General features: G+C 51.4%; 1 protein-coding gene and 1 pseudogene across 3 annotated transcripts in view; one reads left to right on the plus strand and one right to left on the minus strand.

The window, feature by feature from the left end:
• Positions 1-1,772: 1,772 nt before the first annotated feature.
• ATP6V0A1 (ATPase H+ transporting V0 subunit a1) overlaps positions 1,773-20,988 on the minus strand; it is a 54,053-nt gene continuing 34,837 nt past the window's right edge. For both annotated transcript variants that reach the window (XM_082860722.1, XM_082860721.1), the window contains exons 16-21: positions 20,662-20,878; positions 20,000-20,107; positions 14,682-14,789; positions 9,242-9,359; positions 8,777-8,948; positions 1,773-3,201 (exon numbers count right to left, since the gene is read on the minus strand). In XM_082860722.1, the coding sequence (XP_082716848.1) occupies positions 3,108-3,201; positions 8,777-8,948; positions 9,242-9,359; positions 14,682-14,789; positions 20,000-20,107; positions 20,662-20,878 (817 nt within the window). In that variant the 3' untranslated portion in view covers positions 1,773-3,107. The remainder of the gene's footprint in view (positions 3,202-8,776; positions 8,949-9,241; positions 9,360-14,681; positions 14,790-19,999; positions 20,108-20,661; positions 20,879-20,988) is intronic.
• LOC309975552 (large ribosomal subunit protein uL15-like) lies at positions 15,431-16,755 on the plus strand (annotated as a pseudogene). The gene is made up of 2 exons: positions 15,431-15,472; positions 16,157-16,755. The product of its transcript is annotated as a large ribosomal subunit protein uL15-like (transcript).

Consider the following 20,988-nt stretch of genomic DNA (forward strand, 5'->3'; position numbering starts at 1 on the left):
TTAACCACTGCACCACCAGGGAAGTCCCTACACTTGTAATTGTCTTTTTTAAATTATTGCCTTCTTAGTGGGTGTGATGTGGTGTCTCCTCGTGGTTTTGATTTGCATTTTCCTAATGACTAATGAAGCTGCGTACCTTTTCATGGACTTATTGGCTATTCGTGTTTTCTTTGGAGAAATGCCTGTTCAAATCCTTTGTCCTTTTAAAAATTGAGGTATTTGTCTTTATTACTGAGTTGTAAAAGTTCTGTATATATTCCAGATACAAGTTCCTTATTAGATACATGCTTTGAAAATATTTTCTTCCAGTGTGAGGAGTGTCTTGATCCTGTCCTTCGACGCACAAAAGTTTTTAATTTTGCTAAAACCCAACTTATCTTTTATCTTCTTTTTTATCACTCATGCTTCTGACGTCATATCTAAAAACCACTGCCTAACCCAGGGTCAGGAAGATGTACTCCTATGATTTCCTCTGAGACTTCTCTTATGTTTAGGTCTATGATCCATTTTGAGTTAATTTTTGTATATAGCGGATAGCAGTCCAAATTTGTTTGTTTCCATGTGGGTACCCAGTTGTACTAACACCATCTGTTGAAGACTGTTTTTTCCCCAGCGAATTATCTTGGCCCCTGTGTGGAAAATCAGTCAACTATACATGTTAGGGTTTGTTTCTGAACTCTCAATTCTAGTCCATTGATTCCTAGTTATCTATCTGAGTCAGTAACAGAGAAGAGGTTAAAAGGGCTCACTTACCTGAATGTCCACCCTCAACTTTTTGAGGAGTGGATGCTGGGTGTTGTACCCAGGGCTGCTCCAGGGAAGGTGGCCTGTCAGGGAGGAGAGGGTTTGAGGAGCATGGAATGAACAGGGTGTTCCTGCTCCTCCTGGAGCAGCAGTTGGTAGCCTGCTGTTCACATTCCTGGGCAGCCCCTGCCCTGGAGGCCCCAAGAGGGAGGAATGGAGAGGGAGGGCTGAGAAAGAATGTGGTCACCTTACATGGCAGTGAGGAGGGGGGAGGCGCCCGCCCTGGCCCACCCCGCCTGCGAGGACAGCCCGTTGAGCTCTTGGGCTGCCTGCCTCAGCACCTCGAATTTTCCAGCTGCCCTCAGGAACCAACCCTACGCTGAGCCTCCGCCTACACCAAGGCCAAAGGCAATCAGGGCTCAAAATAGCCAGGCTGCTGAGCCTTGGAGAGCACGCTCACAGAAGAGGGAGAGGAGGGTGGGCAGACGTCCAGGTCCCTGCTTCCCCTGGCTGTTTGCGTGTGTGGTGCAGAAAGCAGGACGGAGATGGGTCCCCAAGTCCCCTCCCCCACATGGGTAGTGTCTGAAAAGCTGCCTTGGCTCAGGGAGTGGGGCTCAGGGAGTGGGAAAGCCCTTGGGAAACCTGAGATAAGGTGAGAATTTCACAAACTAACTGCCTGGCCAGGGCCACTGCAACTGCGGTCTTTGATCAGAGGAAAAAGCAGAAATGCTGGCAGAGGGAAGTGGCAGGTGTAAGGATACTAGGTGGGCTCAGGAGGGCTGAGCCTTGAGTGACGCAGGGGCTAGGGGCTGTAGGCACGCAGACAAGCAGCCTCCCTGACAGAGTCAAACACACTTTATTCCGCACAGGAATGTCTGAACAGAAGGGCCTTGGGCAGGGTTCCTGATAAAGAACTCTGCTTCAAACCCCCGCCGTAAACAGAGCAAAGATCATCACGTAAACCACAGGGACCAGACGGAAGGGGGCTCTGCACAAGGGCTGGGTCGGGTCACTGCCTACTGCGCGGTGAAGCTGGGGCGGGCGGCCCAGCCTGGGAGAGTCCAGTGAGCAGCGCTAAGCAGCTCCCAGACAAGCAGGGAGTAGGGGTGGGGTGGGAAGGGGCCGACCAATTGAGGGGGGTCCTCTCGCCCACTGAAGGCACGGGGATCGATTTAGCTGAGGCAGCCAGGGCTGCTGTGCCAACGCACGATTAAAAGGCCCCAAGATCCACGTCCTGGCGTGGGGGCGACAGGGGCGGTGGCCCTTTGGGGGCGCTCCCCACCAGCCCTGACAGGGCAGGGCCACGCAGCTCTCACAACTGCACGCACTGGTGGCCCTGCCAGCTGCCTCCAATCAGCAAATGGTAAATGACATTGACTTTCCCTGCCCAGGACCCACTTGCTCCACTTGGGGTCGGTGTGGAAGTGGGGAGGGGCGCCGGTGGGCAGAGCAAGGCAGGTCTGCAGGCAGAACCAGCCCTGATGACTACAGTTCCGCACTCAAGACTCGTGATTGGGGGTGGGGAAAGGTCTCCGGGTCTGCACCAGGAAAGAGCATGGACTTGGACCCTCTGCCCCGAGGGCGTGCTTGTGGCCCACGCATGGCCTGAGAAGCAGCCACCAGAGGAGCCAGCCAGGACCTCTGCTTTGGGTCCACCCTGCTGTGTATGTTATGCTGGGTGCTAAAGGGGCATTCTGGGAAGGAGGAGGAAAGGGTGTGAGTTTAGGGTCGGGGTCAGGAAGGTGGTGCAGGGTATCCAGGGGCCCTTGGGGCTGCCAGGGAGAAGCCACGCACGCTGGCACAGTTGGGTCCAGCTGAATTCCTGATTAACGAGCACACTGAAGACCAGAGGGGATGGGCAGAGGACAGAAACACCACCTTCCTGGACCCACCCCTGCTAATCCAAGAGTGGGGAGTGTTCAAGAGCACCCCATCCCCAACCAGGAAGGAGAGTGGCAGGAGCAGGGGCTCAAAGTCTGGGTGCGGACAGCGAAGGCGCTCCCTCCAAGCGCTCTGGGCTCCTGTGTAAATGCACAAACGGCTTCACCACCAGGGGGCAGAGGAAGGGCTGGACAGAGGCTGGAAGGGCAAGGAGGGTGCCCAGTGGGAGTGGGTTTGAGTGACCGCTCGGGCCCGCTTCTCTCCAGAAAAATCACTGCACTACAACACACAAAGCTGGAGGTGGCGGGGGACCCAGGAAGGGCTGGGTCTATCTAAATGACTCACAGGTGGCTGGGGGAAGGGTGGCAGGGATGACTCAGATGCCCTGATACCCAGGGATCACAACCAACGGCAAGCGGAGCACAGCTAATCACTGTGGAGGGAGTGGGGAGGGCAGAGGGCGCACAGCCCCCCTGAGGGGCTTATTCGTCAAGCTTCCCTTCTCGGATGTGCTCGAAGGAGAAGGGTAGGAACTTGAAACCCGTCCCGCTGTAGAATTTATTCTGGAATTCCACCCTGGAGAAAGAGAAGAGGAGACTCATCATTCCACAGAAACCTTTTGGGACTCCACAGTTGGGCCAGAAAGATGACCCAACCCCAAGCTCCCCGAGCCTCCTGCCGCCCACAAAGCCCAGACCTTGGCCTGCTCATGGCACACACAACCCTAATCCTAACACAACCTCCCACTCGTGACGCCCAGGGCCTGCCCTCGGCAAGAGTGCACACCAGTGCGCTGGTTTGGCTTCAGTTCCTGCTCCGTCCTGCTCAGCGGAGAGTGTGTTTATGCAAAACTCTCTGCAGAGGGCCATGCGCAAAAAACGTTCAGCTGGCCTGAGCCTCTAACGATGAAAAAGAGTCCCCCCAACACCCCCTTCCTGGCAGGGCCCACAGCGGACCTCCAAGGGAAGCTTGTGAGTAGCCACCAGCTCAGCGCAAGGAACCCTGGCAGGCGCCACTGTTTTCTTGTATATTTCTCTTCTCGGGGGAGGAAGGAGAAGGGAGGGTTGCCAGTGAACGGTGGAGACTTTCGACTTAGGGGAGGAAATTCCCAGGAAAGGGGGAAGTTAGGAGGGGAAGTCTTCTCAAAGCAACGGCAAAAACATCCTCCAACTACAAAAGCATCTAAGAAAGAATTCTTCTCTTGGGGACTGAAAGGAAAAACAGCTCTAGCTCCCTTCCCCGGCAGCCCAGCATCCATCCCCGATGGTCTCCCTGGGCCCTTCAAACTCTGAGGGGGCAGGAAGGAGCACACGCCTGTATGCAGAGCCAGGCTGCAACTTCGCCCTGGATGTCTGCCCAGCAACCAAATCACCACCAAATATGGGCAGAAAAATGCATGATTCAGAGGATAAGAAAGCCAAGGAGAGCTGCCCTGAGGAATAGTTTCCACTTAGTGCTGTGTGACTCTGGGGGCCCCAGATCCCTGGGGCAGGCCGCAGGCAGCGGTTTGACTGTGACTGCACAGCAGGGCGCCAAGACGCTCTCCACCTTCATGCCCCTCACTCAGCCTTCAGCCAGGGCGGCCTCCCTCCGAGATAAGGGAGGAATCAGTGAAAAGGGAGTGGGAAGAGGACTGTCTGCTGGTAGCCCCGAGATGTCCTCAGAGGCCCCTTCAGCCCTGGGGCGCTGGCTGAGGAGCTGACTGCAGAGCGGCCAGCTCCACCCGCTGGGGAGAAAAGGGGAACAGAATTTTCTGTGCGGGCGTAAGAACAGGCAGCCTTCTCCCCGACCCTACATTCTGGGGGCCACACCAAGGCCCCCAAAGCCTCCCGGCCCCTGGAGGATTCCCGTCAGTGTCTCGGCCAAGCCTCCGTCAGAGTAAATGCGATCCAGGAGAGGGTATTTCAAACTGCAGTCAGTCACAGGACTCAGCCCTGAGCCCCAACACCTGGAGAAGAGGGCCCAGCTCCTGAGGCCTCCTCTGGGGGAATGCGGTGGGGATGGGGGCAGGTTCCTGCTTCCTGCCCACTGCTGTGACGACTGAATCCTCCACGCTGGGTACGCTGTGTCTGCACACGGCAATGGTATTTCACTCCGCTCAACAGCGTACAGCCAGACGGTGGGCAACTCACCTTGGGGTCTGTGAGGTATCTGGAACTCTGACCTCTGGCTGGCTCATCACACAAACAATTCTAACTCCAGACTGGGTGAATGGAGAAGCTGCAGACGTTCTCAGACGCCTGAGGGACCACCACCCTTCTCTTGGCATCACCCTGCCTGCCTCATCTACATCAGGGGACACACGCCTGGGACGGGGGCACATAAGTTCTGCTGTGTGAGCAGATGGGCGGTCCCTCGGACACACCACCTGACACCACCTTGCCCACCAGCTGCTGCTCGAGGTGACTTAGGGTGGCCCCCACCAGGGACATCTTGGGTATCTCAGCGTCAGCCTGACTTCGCCTCCCTTCTCAGCCGTGCTCACCCCACCCCACCCTCCCGGCGCAAAGTTGGAAAGCAGTTTCCCTGTTGGTCTCCCCGCCCTCTCCTCCCTCCCAGCCGGGAGCTGGGTGCTTCCTGAGAAAGGATAAACACGAAGTTCTCTGGGCCGGGGCACAGCGGGGCCCCACTGGCTGCCCTGCAAGTTCTTCCTTCTTGAGGGGCTCTGCTCGGGGCACCTCCATGGACCCCGCCACGCCCCAGGCCACTAAAACGCATCTCAGGATTCAGCAGATGTGAGGAGAGCCTCAGGCAGTCAGAGGGGGTTCTCTGTCACCCCCGCCAGCTCCCGCACCTGGAAAAGGCAACCCAGCGGCCCAGAAGGACTAACGGGGAGTCCAGAGAGAGAGTGCTCCTGCCCCACGACAGAAACCATGTCTTCTCAAGTGAATGAAGGGGAAAGCCTGGGCCTCCTCCCTTGCCTGTGGGGATGTGACCGAGGGGAGGCAGTTCTAGAAAGATGGTTCTGTCCCTCTCCAAGCAGTGCCGGGGCCATGAGGTCACACTTCAGGTGTTCTCGTTCTCCTGGGCAGCCACCCCGCGGGGTCCTGCTGTGGCGCCACTGAATTCCTTACAACAAACTGGTCCCCAAATCTGTCCCTTTAGCCCCCAGTCTGTGAGTGTTCATGTGGAATCCGTTAGCTAGGAAGGGATGAGGTTGCTGTGAAGGCGGGCCATGGGGCGACGGTCTTTCTGCTAATAGCAGTCCGGTGTCCACAGTGAAAACCACAAATCATACCCCTGCCTTTGCCTTTTCTGAGGAAGAAAAGACATCTCATTATGGTAGCCAAGAAGACCAAGCACAATACACACAGCTGGTGGGAGGAAAAGAGACAGACGTAACTTGGGAGGAGACAGAATTAGCAGGCGGGTGCACGAACCCGCTCACTGCTGTTTCCAGATGTCACCTGCCTCCTCACGACCCTACATGAACCTCAGACCTGTGGTTTATCCTTGCTTTCAAATCACAGGTTTTTCTTCTTGTCCCCACCAAAGAGACCCAGAACTTGTGTAATGGGGCAGCCCTTGCATCAGAATCAAGAAACCCCAGCTGAACACCAGGGGTAAAGTGACAGGTATGAAGATGCCCAGGCTGGACGCCAGGAAAAATTGCAGCAATGTCCCTGCAGCCATCTTCAGTGGGCCCAGCTGTTCCCACCCCCAAGAGGATGGCCTCAACTCAGAATTCCTGCAGTCCTGCTGGACTAAGACCCAGGAATCCTCGAGGCATGTCCACACTAGGCCAGGAGGGGGTGCATGAGCACCAATTTCATTCACTCCTTTCTGGTGGTGGGGGAGATGCTCCAAATAGGCCCCCAGTGATGGGATTCTGAAAGTTGCACAAAGGAGTTTTCACTGTTTTTTCTCTTCTACCCAATATTTCCACTACCAAACAACAGCAACCACCCACCACCCTGCAAGTACAATATGTCTGACCAGACTACTCCTTGCAAACTGCATCTGCGAGGCATTCAAGTGGTATCATGTGCATCCCCCTGGGTCTCCCTTCTCTCTAACGGACTGGAAGCAGATCTTTACAGGGGCCACAGCCCTCTCCGCAGGGCAGCCGCATCTGCAACTGAACACAGGTTTACGGTGTGCCAGGGCACCGCGGCAGTCACTTGGTCTGTGCATTATTTCCTACTTAATCACAGCAACCCTGTCACGTGGACATTATCCTCTCTTTTCACATGAGAGCAAGTGAGGTTCAGAGAGCTAAGTGCTTTCCTCAGGGTCACCCAGCCAGCACCGGCAGAGCTGGAATTTAAACTCGGGTCACCCTATTCTGAAGCCTGCTCTCTCGCCACTTGTCACTTCCTTGGGCTCGTGCATGAGGACGTGGGAAGACACCTTCACTCGAAGGCCGCAGGTGAGCCTGAGGAAGAAGTAATCCTGCAGGCAGCAAAGCATGACCTCCCAACCGCCTCAGCTCATTCTGGACAACAGGCCTGAGCCCAGGCGGCCCTCCGTGCTCCGTGGTGCCTGGCTCACTGCTCTCACAGGTCTGTTCCAGCTCCTTGGCTGCTCCCACCCACCCAGGGAGGATGCAACAGGCTCCCCACTTGGGCTGGAGTCAAGGTGGCGTGGTAACTGTTCCCTCAAGCCCAGGGCTCAGGAGGCGGGGAAGGGAATAGGAAAGGAAGCCAAGAGGGCAAGAAAAAGTGAGTCACCCCAGGGCGGCAGCACAGACGTCCCCTCGCACCGAGTGGTAGGAAGTGTGCTGGGGCGAGCGTGCGCTGATAAGCTGAGAGCCGGTAGCGGTAGCGTGGCCAGCCTCCTGGCTCCCAGTAAACAACAGCTGGGCGGGGAGGGGACGGGAGGCAGGAGGAGAGGGCCAGGCCTGAGAAAGCACCGTGTACTGACGCAGCAGGACGGACTCTTCTAAAGGAGCTTTTGAGGGAAGAGTAAGTCCCGGCCACGGCTCACCCTTGCATACCTCATGGTCCCCTCTGTAATTTAGAACAGCGAACGGCGGAATCTTTGAGCAGGCTCAGCTGTGACCAAGCCAGGAGAAAAATCAAAGATAAAGGGAGTGGGGAAGAGGTTTCTCAGGTTCAGATTTTGGTTTTCTTCAGGTTTCGAGAAGTGATGGAGAGAGACAGTCACGGCCCTCTTCTGACCTTGAGGTCATTAACACCACAGATCATCTCGTCTAGGGAGTCCTAAGGTAGGGTCAGTGAGTTTGTGAGCCCCTAAACTGGTAAAACTGTGTGTGCACACATTGAGGGGGGTGTTTCTCTGAGGAGAGGGTCCAGAGCTTCCAGAGCCACTGGACCACAAAAGAGAGGGAGAATCATAATGTGAAGGGGGAAATGGAGACGCGAAGATGTAGGGTTTGAGGTAGGGTAGCCAGATAAATTACGGGATGCCCAGTTTTTAGTATAAGTATGTCCCATGGACATTCGGGAAATACAGTAAAAAAATATTCCGTTTATCTGAAATCCAAACATAACTGAGTGCTCTGTAATTTTATTTGCTAAACCTGGCAACCTTACTTTGAGGTCATGGAGTCACAGTCCAGACCAGACCCCAGATCTCCCACTCCCTGGGACTGAGCTATCTCCATGCAGAGCCATTAAGAGCCAAAAACGACATTAAAGAAAACTAACAAATCCAAAACCTGCCCTTCAGAAGAAGCTGCTTCCGTGTACTGAGCTAGCGTGCTATGGAGTCAAGAATCCCCCTACTCCCGCAGAGCTGCCAGGGGTCCTACCCAAAGACACTGGCACGATGACAGAATGAGGGGGACGAAATGAGGGCACAGTGTGCTCTAGCACTTTCCTGGACGTAGAATCTATTCCAGAGCTGCTTTCATTGCTCTGAAGACAGGAGAGAGTTATATGCCAGTGCGAAAACCCCCAAGCAAACAAAAAACCCCAGCAGACCTTTTAAGCCATAATCAAGAGCACTGAGGAAGGCTGAAGACAGGGAGCGCAACTGTGACAACACTCACCAGAGAACCCTCCCTGGCAGCTGTGGAAGTGAGCTGTGCTCTTCTGTGCACATTTCCTGAGGCTCACTACCAAGTACGTCCTCAGGTATGAGGATGTGAAAGATACTTCCTAGTGTCTCTGCATTCTGGACAGGAGTAAAACTGCCCTCGGTGCAGCTAAGGACAGGTCCCCACCCTCGGCCCCGCACTGCCCCTCACCAGTGTAACCGCAGTGCGTGGAGGAAGGCTGAGAGGCCCTCCATGATCAGGAGGATGGCCACAGTCAGGGTGGCGAAGGCGGCGAAGATGAAGAACAGCGCCAAACTTCCCGCCAAGCTCTTCACGCTCAGGCCGATGTGGATCACCATGGTCCAAAGCACCTCAGACAGCTCTGCGGAACGGGGAGAGACATGACATCCGGTTCAGCTGGGCCAGGGGTGCTGCAGGCCTTGCGTTTTGCTCTGCCTCCCTCAATCGCAGTCTTCCTTGCCCCCTGGCTTTCTGCGACCTTACCAGCTAACCTGGCAAAAGCACTGATCCTCCCACCTGTACATCATTCTCTGGATTCAGGAGTCAATAATTCCAGAGGCTTTACATAATTTCCACTCTCTTTAAGCCCCCACCTGAGGGAGTGCCCGGAGAAGGGGAGAAACATAGTTTTTGACCTGAGAGAAATACACTCACGTGCATGAGCGAGGCTGAGGGCCCAGAGCCGCAGGTAGGAGGCGGTGTTGGAGATGCAGCCCAGGCAGTACTCAATGGTGTGGATGGCCTGGTGGACCATGGTGTCCCCAAAATCAAACTGTCATGGGAGGAAACCAGAGAGAAGATATAAGGCTGGGAGGGGCGTGTGCAGGGCTCTGAGCGCTGGCACGAACGGCTACATGGGCCTGGAGCCCCCGGTGCTGAACTCCTGGTGAGGATTTCAGCCGTGCCGTCCCCAGAAATCCTGCCTGGCTGAGCCCCCGACTGGGACACCCCATGCCCCTCAATACATCACATTTTAATGAACTACATCTTAATGAGACTCTTCTCAACACATCTGCTTTTTCTCCCCACTAGGCTGTCAGCTCCGGAGTGGCTGCCTGTGGAGGTAAGAGCGGTCTGGGAGCACCTGCTCTGGCTGATTTCCACCTCACGGTGCCTGAGAGCGGAGCACCCTCCTCTGAATGAGCCAGGAGGGCAGGAAGGGCTCTTCCCCGGGTCGTACGTCAGGGGACAGGCCACCAGGCTGGAAACCGCCTGAAGACTACACCTCTGCAGCCACTTCTTATTTTCACAACATGCTGGCGGCAAGATAACCTCCTTTTACTTTTGAGACTTCTGAAAAGATCACACAGGGACGTTTTAGCAAAAGTTTTACAAATTCCTACTTGGACACATGATGAAGACTAAACAGAACGTGTATTGTTGTTTGTTTTCCTCACGCTCCCTTTCTTCCAGTTTTTGTCTCAACATCAGAAATTATCTGCAGCATAAAGCAGAGGGGCTGGAGCGAGCTTCCGGGAGCTCCCTGTTAGGGCTGCTCCAAGCCAGGCTGCTTGAGAAGCCGCAGGCACGCTTCCGGGCCTCACTCTCCTGGGTGGGGCCACAGCCACTGAAGGCCAGGAGGTGGGCCATTCCCCTCCCTGGGGCCTCCCCGCCCCTCCCCACGTGGTCCAGACCAGACTCCAGGAGCACAGGGCCACTGCCCAGTGGGCCTCCCCAGCTTGCCCCGCCCACAGGTCAGAGTCTATTTTTCACCAGTTTCTTTGCAGACTCACATGACTTCATCCCCAAAAGATACCAGAAAGAACTGTCTTGAGAAATCACGTGGGGCCAGGAAAGGAGGGCTGGCTGGTAAGGCGCTAACGGCCCAGGCCTCACAGGCATGGCCAGTGGGGAGAGGGGCCAGCTCCAACTCGCCATCTCTGGGCTTCTGCCTCATTTTCCCTCACCTTTGACTATCTACACCCAGAGTACTTCTGGGCTTTTCTTCTGAAACAGGCTCTTCCAAGTCTCCTAGTTACCCTGAAAACTAGGGTAATCACAGTCACCAGAACCCCAACGTGCCGTTAAGAGCTCTTTGCCACCACTGCTCGCTGTCGCACCAAAGCCCACGTTCTGAGGAAGGACAGGCCCCCAGCTCCAAGGAGCGCAGGGCTTTAACTAAGAGCTCCGAGAAAGAAGCGAGTGCGGGGCGCCCTCAGAACCAGCCCCTTGCAGCATTTTTATTCCACCTTGAGTTTCTCCCGTGAACAGCTTCCCTTCCAGGCACTGCTCTAGCTTTTTCCTCTCCTCCATTCCCAACTTCCTGCTTTGCAACCTTGGGTAAGTTTTCTTATCTACGTAGTGGGGGGAGATATTAAGTGGGGCGAGAATTAAGCGAGAAACCCAGGCAAGCGCTTAGAGGTCTGTCACTGCCCCATGTGAGTCCGCTGCGACGGACCCGGAACCACTGCAGACGCCCCGTCTAACTCTCTACCACCTCCCCGCTGCCGCACCGCGCCTGCCCCTCACCTCCTGCGCCCTCTCGGCTCCGCGCGCCTCCTTCGCGCGCTCCCCTTACCTCCCAGCCAGGAGGTCTCACAGACATCCTGTGACCTGAGCCTCTGCGGTGTCCGCCACTACCGCCCTGTCCTGGTCCCTCTTGAGAAGGCTCACCTCCTCTTGGTTCTCCTCCTACCTCTGGATGCTCCTTCTCAGCCTCCTTCTTGGTTCCTCCTTAAGTGCTGGAGTTCCTGCCTCAGCCCTTAACGTCTCTCCTGTAGCACTGCCACGCGGGCCTTCAGTGGCCACGCCGGGAGGGGCTTACAAATGGATACCTCTTTTTCCGTGTTGCCCGTTTCCAACCAGCTGTGCCACATCTCTTCCTGCTGCAGCACAGGTGCTTCAAACTCGACGCCACCCAAACTAAACTCATCGATTGCTCTCCTCTGACCCACCAAGACCTACTTCTACTCCTCGTCCCATGTCTAACAGGGGGTCACTACTAGTGCCCCAGGCACCCAAACCTGGAAGTCGAGCCTGATGTTTCACTCACTCGCACTGCCTACATTCATGAAGGCGCTGGGGCCTGCAGCTTTTATTTCCTTCAGCTCATACTGGTCCCTTCCTTTCCAACTCCCACTGCAAATGCCTTCAGGCCTCCCAGTTCTTTCCCGACTCCTCTCAGACTGTGCCCCTCCCCCACCCAATACACGCTCTACCCGCCACTAGGGTATTTCAGCAATGGCATGCGCTGTGTCACTTCCAGCTTCACTGCCCTCTGACGCTCCTTCTTACCCAAACACTCTACTACGGCTGGTGTCCGCCAACCTCTAGCCTCACTTCTCACCAGTCCCTCAACTCCTGACTCCGAGCTCCAGCCAAGCTGAATACTTGTTTATCCCCAAAATGTGTCTTGATGACGCAGGCCTCTGTATCTTTATGGTAACTATACATACTGATGTATCCGCATTCCCTCCCTCTCTCCCTCCACAGAGACGCCGGCTTGACCAAGCTAACCTCAGCAATAATCTCCTTAGGGAGCCCCTTCCAGGCCTCCTCTTCCCTACCCCCACCCCAGTGTTTGTCAGGTGCCCTCTTCCTGTGCTCCCACAGCATCCTGGGCACACCTTGATCACAGACTGTGTCCTAAATTTGGGAGTTCCTTGAAGGCAAGGACTTGTTTTTCTTCTCTCAGTTCCTGCAGCTCTAAACAGAGTGCTTGGCACATGGAGGGTGAATGAATGGATGGGTTGGATGAATGTACCTAGAGAGATGACACAGTGGGGAGAGGTCCCACTGACCCCTGCTGAGTGGTTACGGCCTTCAAAAATTTCCCAGACAATTGACGAGCCTGGCTCTGGTTTGCAGCTGGACTGTTGATGCCCCAGGGAGAGGGACTGCTGCTTCCACCTGTGACGTATTTAGGTAACCGAGACAGCTATCTAAACCTGGCTGTAGAGAACTAGACTGTGTATGTACCTAACGATGATAAAATGTCCTCACTACTTAGGACGCTGTGGGAAACTGAACCTCTGATGGAGCTGGGGGGCCAGAGACTGGGGAGGCTGAATTCCAGTCCATCGTGTTTGGATGTCAACTCCCCTGGGACGTGGCTACACGTGAGGACTGTGCTGACAGGGACCTTCCAGGCGGCTCAGCCTGTGGCTCTGCACAGATGAGTGGTCCAGAGGAACGCAGAAGCTCCTAGATGCCAGCAAAGGAGCCTCTCCGGCCTTCTGGAAGATGGACAACTGTCTGCTTTCACACAGAACAGCAAAGGTTTTTCCCATTCCTATCCCACTGCCCCCTTAGAGAGGACCAGGAAAGCCAGGAAAGGGAAAGGTTCACAGGTCTGGGTATTTTAGAGAGAAATTTGGGGGGAAGATGCAAACAGTGCAGCAAGGCCTATTTTAAAAACCCAATTCAAAACTTGTATATTGCTAAATGAACTACTGCTGAGCTAGAAGGCCTTCTACTCTGGCTGTGGCCAGAATATTTAGCCAACTTTCTTTCTACTCTCTGTTGTCCTCTATGTGTGACTGGTATAACATGAACTCCTTTCACACAGATGGATTGTTTTTTCTGGGATGCATCTCAGAGGCAAAGCCTCCTTTTGAAAACTGTCTACCTCCCAACTGGGTCACGTGGAGGTAAAGCTGACCCCAAGCGAACGTCCAGCATTCTCACTCCAAGCATCATCAAGCCGATGAGGGCAGCAGGAAGAGGTTGGCTGCATCTCAGACAGGGAGGAAGGGCGAGCTTTCCCATAAGCACTCAGAGGAGCAGGGAGGAAACAGTTATTCCCGGGGCAGAGCGACCATACATAACAACACAGGAGAGGAAGGCAGGGGCCAATGGGATTTAACTCCCAAGGGGAGTCACTTCAAGAATGCCAGTGCAGACATTACTTGTAGCTCCTTTAAAGCCATTCTCAAGGCATTAGATCAGCAAAGTCAATGAAACAAAGACAGAGGTGACTGACGTGAGATGCAGTTAATGGAGATGAGCTTTTTCAGAACACGGGTTCACAAACTGGTTAGAAATGGCCAGTGAGATGCAGAATACATGGGTGTCATGTGTGGCCCCAGGATGCAGCAGGGACAGCAGAGTGATCACAAGGACGGGAAGAGAAGCCCCAGATAAACATGAAGCTAAAGCCAGCTTGTTTCTTACCACTTCATCCTCGGTAGGCTTGAAAACACAAATTTACACTTAGTGGGAAGCCATGCCACACACAAGGTCACAAGTCATGAGCACAAGGCTACTCATTGCTTCTTGGGGGCGGGGGCATGGGGACTGTGAATGTTAAATGGTCTGACATTGGAGGCAAGCCTCCTCAGCACAAACGGAGAGCAAAGTCAGCAGGACCAAGAGTGTTGATACTTAATTTTTAAAAGGCATCTCAAGCCTTGCAATTTTTTTTTTAAAGTCATACACATAGCAGACACGGTCAGTCAGACTGCAAAGTCCAGTCCCCTGGGTCCTCAACTCCTTTTCTATTTGTTTTAAAAAGAATATACTGAATAGATGAGGTTCAAAAGTTCAGCTCAGAGGTTTTGTGGTACGAACGGTCAGGCAAGGAGATTGGATTTTAAAAAATCCAATGGTGGTTTAAGGAAAAGTCTAGCTTGGCTAAACTAGACTAAACTTGGCTAAAAAGTAGGCAAGTCACATTTTTAAAAGGCTCAATAAAATGTCTGCAACAAGAGCACATTAGTGGAACAGGAATTCAAAAGTCCCACTGATTAAAGTTCCAACGGGAACCATTCTGGGGAGGGGCAAGGGATGAAGGAGCCGCTGTAAGTGGCCTGGGTTTCTGGCAGTAAGAGCTGGGGCGCTGGGGCTGGCTCTGCCTCGGCCCCGAGGGGAGCAGTCAATAACTGAGATCTGCGTGCAGGGTACTGTGGGCCGCCTGGAACTCAGGAAGCCGGACAACAGAACACAACTGCTGCGGGCTCTGCAGGCAACACCTGGTGCTCAGAGCAGGGGCCACTGGAAAAAGCTGCAGCGCCCTAAGAGGTCCAGAAAGCAAGCCGATCCTCAGTATTAGTGTTTTCATTGTTTCAAGGAGCGGACAGGAGTGAGGCCACTTAGGGACACAAGACTAGGGCTGACCCGAGGTGGGAGGAGAGGAAGCCCGCACCCCTGATCTTACCTCCTCTGCGTCCTCTGAATGGGTGGAGAGCTGGTCATGCTGAATAATCTCAGCATCCTCCTCTGTCGGTCCGTTGCCCACCCTGATCCCACCAAAGTTGAGAGTTCCCTACACAGATGAACAGAAAGAGTAGAATTTGCCTGGGCTTTAATGTGACATTCTGTGACGTGGGGAAGGGCGATGGTTAGTACATACAAACCTCAGAAAAGCATATATTCTAACAACAAAAACAAAACCCACTGATCGAACAGCTAAGTAAAACCAAGCCACTGTTCCCATCCCAACTACCACCGCCCAGGCCCAGCCCGAACTACATTTAGCACCTCATCCTGATCAGAGGCAACAGGCAGTTCCTGCTGCACCAAGAGACACCAACCTTGCCTCGGCCAACGCCGACTGAGAGTCCTGCTTGTGTGAAAAGCTTAATACGGACAAAGTCTCCTAACAAGCGCAGCTCTATGTGTAAAGAGTTCAATGGCCTAAGTTTTTCTGGAACTAAAGATTAGACTTTCTAAGAGGAAGGAGAGCCAAATGACATGGTGACTGCAACCGAATCTGTTAAGGTTTCAACAGGAGCCCGAGAGCTCCAGCAACCTCTCCCTGAAACGCACCAGGTCTCTGCCCAGGAACAAAGGACTTCCCAGGTCACAGAAGAAAAAAAAAGCTTAATGTACGTTAGCTTGTAGCTAGAGAATACTGACTTAAAACCAAACCAAACCAAACCAAAACAACCCTGACCCTAACCTTCAATGGAGGATTCTGGAGTGTCAACACAGCTCTTCCACAGGCAGGTAGGCGGAGGCTGACTGGCTGCTTGCTGCCTCTCACTCCCCAGGCAGTTTTCAGCAGGGTCCCTAGGACCAGGATTTCTAAGTCAACCTGATTTGGAAAAGTTTGGGTTTGCTGAGGCAAAAGGACTTTTTGGGTACGAAAACCAGGCAGAACTGGGGTTAAGTCTGACAGATACCACTTAGTGCTAACCTGCCATAGAGTGAAAAGGAGCTGAAGAAACAGCTCCAAGACCCACTTCATGTGGTTTCTGTCAGGGGAGTCAAACAAGGCAAGAGTTCAAAGACTGCTCTCCTGCAAAATGGCCTCTGAGCAGCAGCACAAAGAATGTGCACGCAGCTTCGGTCAACTGCCCCAAGGTCCCTCCTCGCAGCTTCACCTCTGGCGTGCATCTATGACCACAGCATATGACCATCAACCCTCAGGGTTTGGGCAGATTCTCTCTCTTCTTCTAGCAGTGGTCAGAGAACCAGCTGCATCAGAATCACCTTGAAAGTTGCATTTCATTAAGCAGAGATTCTCAGATACCACCCCCAGAAATTGTAAATTTAGTAGGTCTGGGATGGGGCCTAGAAAATCTGTATTGAAAAAAATATTTCCCCAAGTACAAACCGTATGATCATTTCGAGTGTCTATCAAAATGGAAAAGGCATGCACAGCTCTTTGGTCTCGGCTGCCGACGGAAGACCCGGAAACTTAGGGGCCACGTGAGCCACAGCCACGGCCGCATCGGCAAACACCGGAAGCACCCGGGAGGCCGCGGTAATGCTGGTGGCATGCATCACCACAGGATCAACTTCGACTAACATCACCCAGGATACTTTGGGAAAGTTGGTATGAGGCATTACCACTTAAAGAGGGACCAGAGCTTCTGCCCAAGAGTCAACCTTGATAAATTGTGGACCTTGGTCAGTGAGCAGACACGGGTAAATGCCGCCAGGAGCAGGACGAGCTGCTCCTGTCACTGACGCGGTGCGATCGGGTTACTACAGAGTTCTGGGGGAGGGAAAGCTCCCAAAGCAGGCTGTCATCCTGAAGGCCAAATTCTTCAGCAGAAGAGCTGAGGAGAAGATTAAGGGTGTGGGTGGGGCTTGTGTCCTGGTAGCTTGAAGCCACATGGTGGGAGATTCATTAAATGATGACAAGTGAAAAAAAAAAGAAGAAAAGGCACACACAAAAAAATGCCTGCACCTTTTGAGACAGCAAGTCTACTGCTGGGAACATCTGTGCCTGGGAAGTTTTATCAAGATACAAGGACAAGGACGTTCCCTGTGTTATTTGGAATAGCAAAGAACTGGGAACAACCAACAGAGCCATCAACAAGAGAATGATTACATGATTTAAGCACATCCAACAGAATGTTCTATGGAATGCTAGGCAACTGTAAGAGTATCACTACGAAACAATCTCTAAGGACACTAAATTTTAAAAAACCTAATCAAGGGGCAGCAGAGTGCTACAATTTAAAACACAACTGCTAATTTGTGTTTTAAATATATATGTACATACACATATACATATTTCTATCAATAGATGATAGATATATGCTGATATCTGCAGAAAAAAATTCTAAGGCAAACTTCCCCACCTGTTAACAATACCCTGGAGGAGAAGGTGGGGGAGAAGGGCTGGGGATGCGGAGGCTTTCACAGTCAGTACTATTTGCATCTCTAACAAGTGCACCTATTGCTTTGATTTTAGTTTTTAATGTCAGTAGGGGGTTGTCTGGATCATGGCATTACAGGCAATCTTTATGTTCTCCTCCACTTGTCTGTTCTGTCTTAATGCCCTAAGAAACAAATTTAAAGTTCACCAGGTGATTCTGCTGTGTAGGCAGATCTGGGAGCCACTGAAGCGCCTGGCACCTCCAGGTCATGCAAATATTACACCTGACAACCCACAAAAGGTGGACTAAAGGTGCAACACAGGTGCACTTTCTGCAGCACTTTCTGCACCACACTGGTGACAGGAGAGGACTCCAGAGTATCTTGGGATGGATACCAGGGTCGAGGAGGCAGGCTTTAGGCTTTAAGGCCTAAAGCAGAAAGCCATTTCTGAAGCTTCCCCCAATCAGCAGATGAAGTGAGGGGCAGACAGGTTAAACCTCCCAGCCAGACACGAATAAGTGTCGCTTCAGAACAGAGGGGATGTGAGTTACAGGAAGGGGGATGAGACACACAGCAGCAGAAAGAAGAAAAGAAAATATTAAATTGTGATACACTGCTTACAGACAACCAAGAGGACAGAGAACAGAACAAAAACAGATCAGTGTTCATGTCCTCAGCCCTTGGGGTCAAGAATCTAGGACCCCCGTGGTAGAATGATCATCCGGATGCCTTCGGGCTGCCCTCCAGAAACAGATGTTTGGCCGCTAAAGAACCAGTGCGCTAAGAAGTCCCTCTGAATGTGCAGGTTTCCAGACCAGGGACTTTTAACTTGGATATTATCATAAAAGAGGATGCCAGACTTAAAAGTATCAAGACTGATGCAGCAGAAGCACATCTTAAATAAACTAAGACTAGCAGAAAGAAGAGCACATGGAAAGAACGCCAATATGTGGACAGTGTGTGCTTTAAGGGTTTTTTTTTCTCTCATTAGAAAGAAGAGAGTAAGTCCCCATTTGAAAATAATTTTAAGCAGCAACATTTAAGTATCTTCTGATCCAAAATATCAGCCTTTTTAGACTAGTCCTAGAAGGATAATTATAGCAATTTTCTGAGTTAAAATGATCAGGAACACCTAATGAAGGAAACAGTCATCATCTAAATATTTCCTTTATCTAAAGGAGTATGATGCTACCAGAACACAACAGTATATGAGTAATCACTACTGGTGAGATTTAAAAAATATTATAGATTCATTACCTAGAATAGATTGGGCTAACTTGATATTAGTGCATTATAAGATTTTGGTCAAGAGATGTTTTAAGGACAAATATTGAAATGCTTAACATTCAAAGTGCTGTTACCGAATCACGAGTTAGTACTGAAAGAAGGAAAGATCAAAACAGAAGATGACTTTGGTTATTACACCAGATGCAGAGTACACACGAGACACATGGCAGGGTGGAGGTCTCAATGAACAGCTGAGGACATGAGGGCTTCTGAGTCTCTCACAAAAAAGTAGACACATATAATCTTCCACTGGAAAGAGAGTAAGTTATAGCTAAAATGGACCAAATGTCCAAGCATCACTCTGAAGCAGAACTTTAAAGTGCAGGGAAATCAATTCAAGAATCACAGAGATGTTCTCACTCCATGCTAAAAAAACCCATCCAATACATGGTCACAAAATACAGACATGAAAGTGGATGAGTCTAAGAGCTGCCCTCTTGGATTAAGATGATGGGGCTTGGAGAGGGTACAAAAACCGCCCTGCTTCCATAGACAGGACTGTACTTACATACTGAATGGAAACTTAGTGGACCAATGGTAAAGATGATATCAGAATCTATTCCTAAGAGGTGGAAATCTTTTCTGTCATCCTCTCAATGAGTAACAAGGAAATACTTCCCAAGAGCACACATGTCCCATGCTCTCGATATAATTAAAAAGAATTCTGCTGCACTGTTTGCCACCTCTTTAAACAAAACGTGATGGTTTGTTGGTTTTAATTCACTCACTGCTGCAGCCGCTGCTGCCTCTAGTCCCTGTTGGCTTGGGGTTGGGCAGACTGGGGCCTCCACAGGTTGCCCCTTCCTGGTAGTGAATGGAAGAAAAGAGGAAGGGAGAAGGAAACAAAGGAGGGAGGGAGTGAAAGGGGAGACGAATGAGGGCACATGGAAGGATGAAGATGGTCAGAAAAGGGAGAAGGCAGGTCTTGTAACTCAGCTGCTCTCCAACAGGAGTAACAATCTAACAGCTGCATGAGTCATGCAACACGATCTTTTGGTCTTTACCAGGCAATATAATAAGTAAGCATTATCGCATAGCCAGAAATGGACATCTGGCATCTTAAGTGTGTGTGTGTGTATGTGTGTGTAATTCAGGTGCACACATACATACATTAAGTAAACACAAGTATGTATGCTGTTTTCTAAAAATAAAAAAAGTCAATGTGCTTTAAACCACATCTTTCCCCGCCCCGGATGTTTTGGTTGGTGAAAGTATCACGGTCCCATTTTAAAAGAAAATATATCAGTGTCAGCCCTGTGGTTGCCCAGGCAAACCACACGAGTGGGTTCACCTGTCTGCAGCTCTTGCAGCCTTGCTTTGGCTGATGCTGCGTCGAGACAGGCCCAGACCTGGATTTTGCTGAGCACAACATGAGCAAAGCGTGAACAGGAGGTAAAAACTTATGACTTGTTCCCACTGCCTGGGCTACTCAAAGCTGAATCTGGATGTCTGAGCAGCAATTACATGCTTGGTTTTGGTTTTTTTAATTTCAGCAGGTCTAGTGTTCATGCTGGGATACAACACAAATGCATTTTAAGAGAATACAGGTTATGCACAACTCTTTATATCCAATGAGGAATTGCCTTGATCTTAAAAAAAAGTCTAGTAAACTTTCAGCCATAGAAATACACCCACCAAATGCTTCCTCCTCAAATACTGATGGCGAAGGACCAGTGGTTTAAACAGCAGCATCCAAGGGACACACAGCAGCGCAAGCACTACCAGGAAACACTGAATTCCTTTCTGCAAAGTAAGAAGGACAAGGCACATCACATTAATCAAATGTGCAGTTTCCAACTCCGGCACAAATTCCCTCTAAAATAGTACTTTCCTGCCGATTTATGAATAAATAACCTCAAAATAATTAGCAGATGTTGTGGCAAAGCCCAGGACTGTCCCATAGGATGAGAGTTATAAATTCTACCCTTTCTGCATACAGAAGTTACAGTTCACCCTCCCAAAGGAGGAGGATGGGCTGAATTTAGATTTGGATGTGTGGGCTGATGGGGATTTTTTTTAAGGCTTTTTTTTTTTTTTGATGTGGACAATTTTTAAAGTCTTTATTGAATTTGTTACAATATTGCTTCTGTTTTATGTTTTGGTTTTTTGGCCGTGAGGCATGTGAGATCTTAGCTCCCCGACCAGGCATCGAACCCACAACCCCCCTGCGCTGGAAGGCAAAGTCTTAACCACTGGACCACCAGGGAAGTCCCTAAGGCTTTTTCAGGGTCACAGAAACATCTGGCTTCCTGACCTAGGAAAACCACCTAAGACAGTCTACCCCTGGGTTGACGCACCTGTCCAGAATACAGCATTGAATTACCAGAGTCCCCATAGGAGAAGAGGAACATGTTTATGAAATGGATCAGAAGACTTGGTGCTTTCTCAGATGTGTGAGCATCGTAGGCTGTCCACTTGTAAAAAATAAGGATAACCAAGTAGCCAAACAAAGAGGTCATGAAGATTATTTCCGGAATAAATCCAAAGTAGATATTCAGTGGCTTCTTGAAATAGCTAAAAAGTAAGAGAGAAAAAAATGTTAAAGGTGAACAGACCCAGGGTCACCCCTATACCAAGTATACTAGATTTTCTACCTAATGCTCCCTCAACTCTATGTATATCAT

The sequence above is a fragment of the Leucopleurus acutus genome (assembly GCF_964270905.1).
Source record: "Leucopleurus acutus genome assembly, chromosome: 19".
Taxonomy (NCBI): domain Eukaryota; kingdom Metazoa; phylum Chordata; class Mammalia; order Artiodactyla; family Delphinidae; genus Leucopleurus; species Leucopleurus acutus.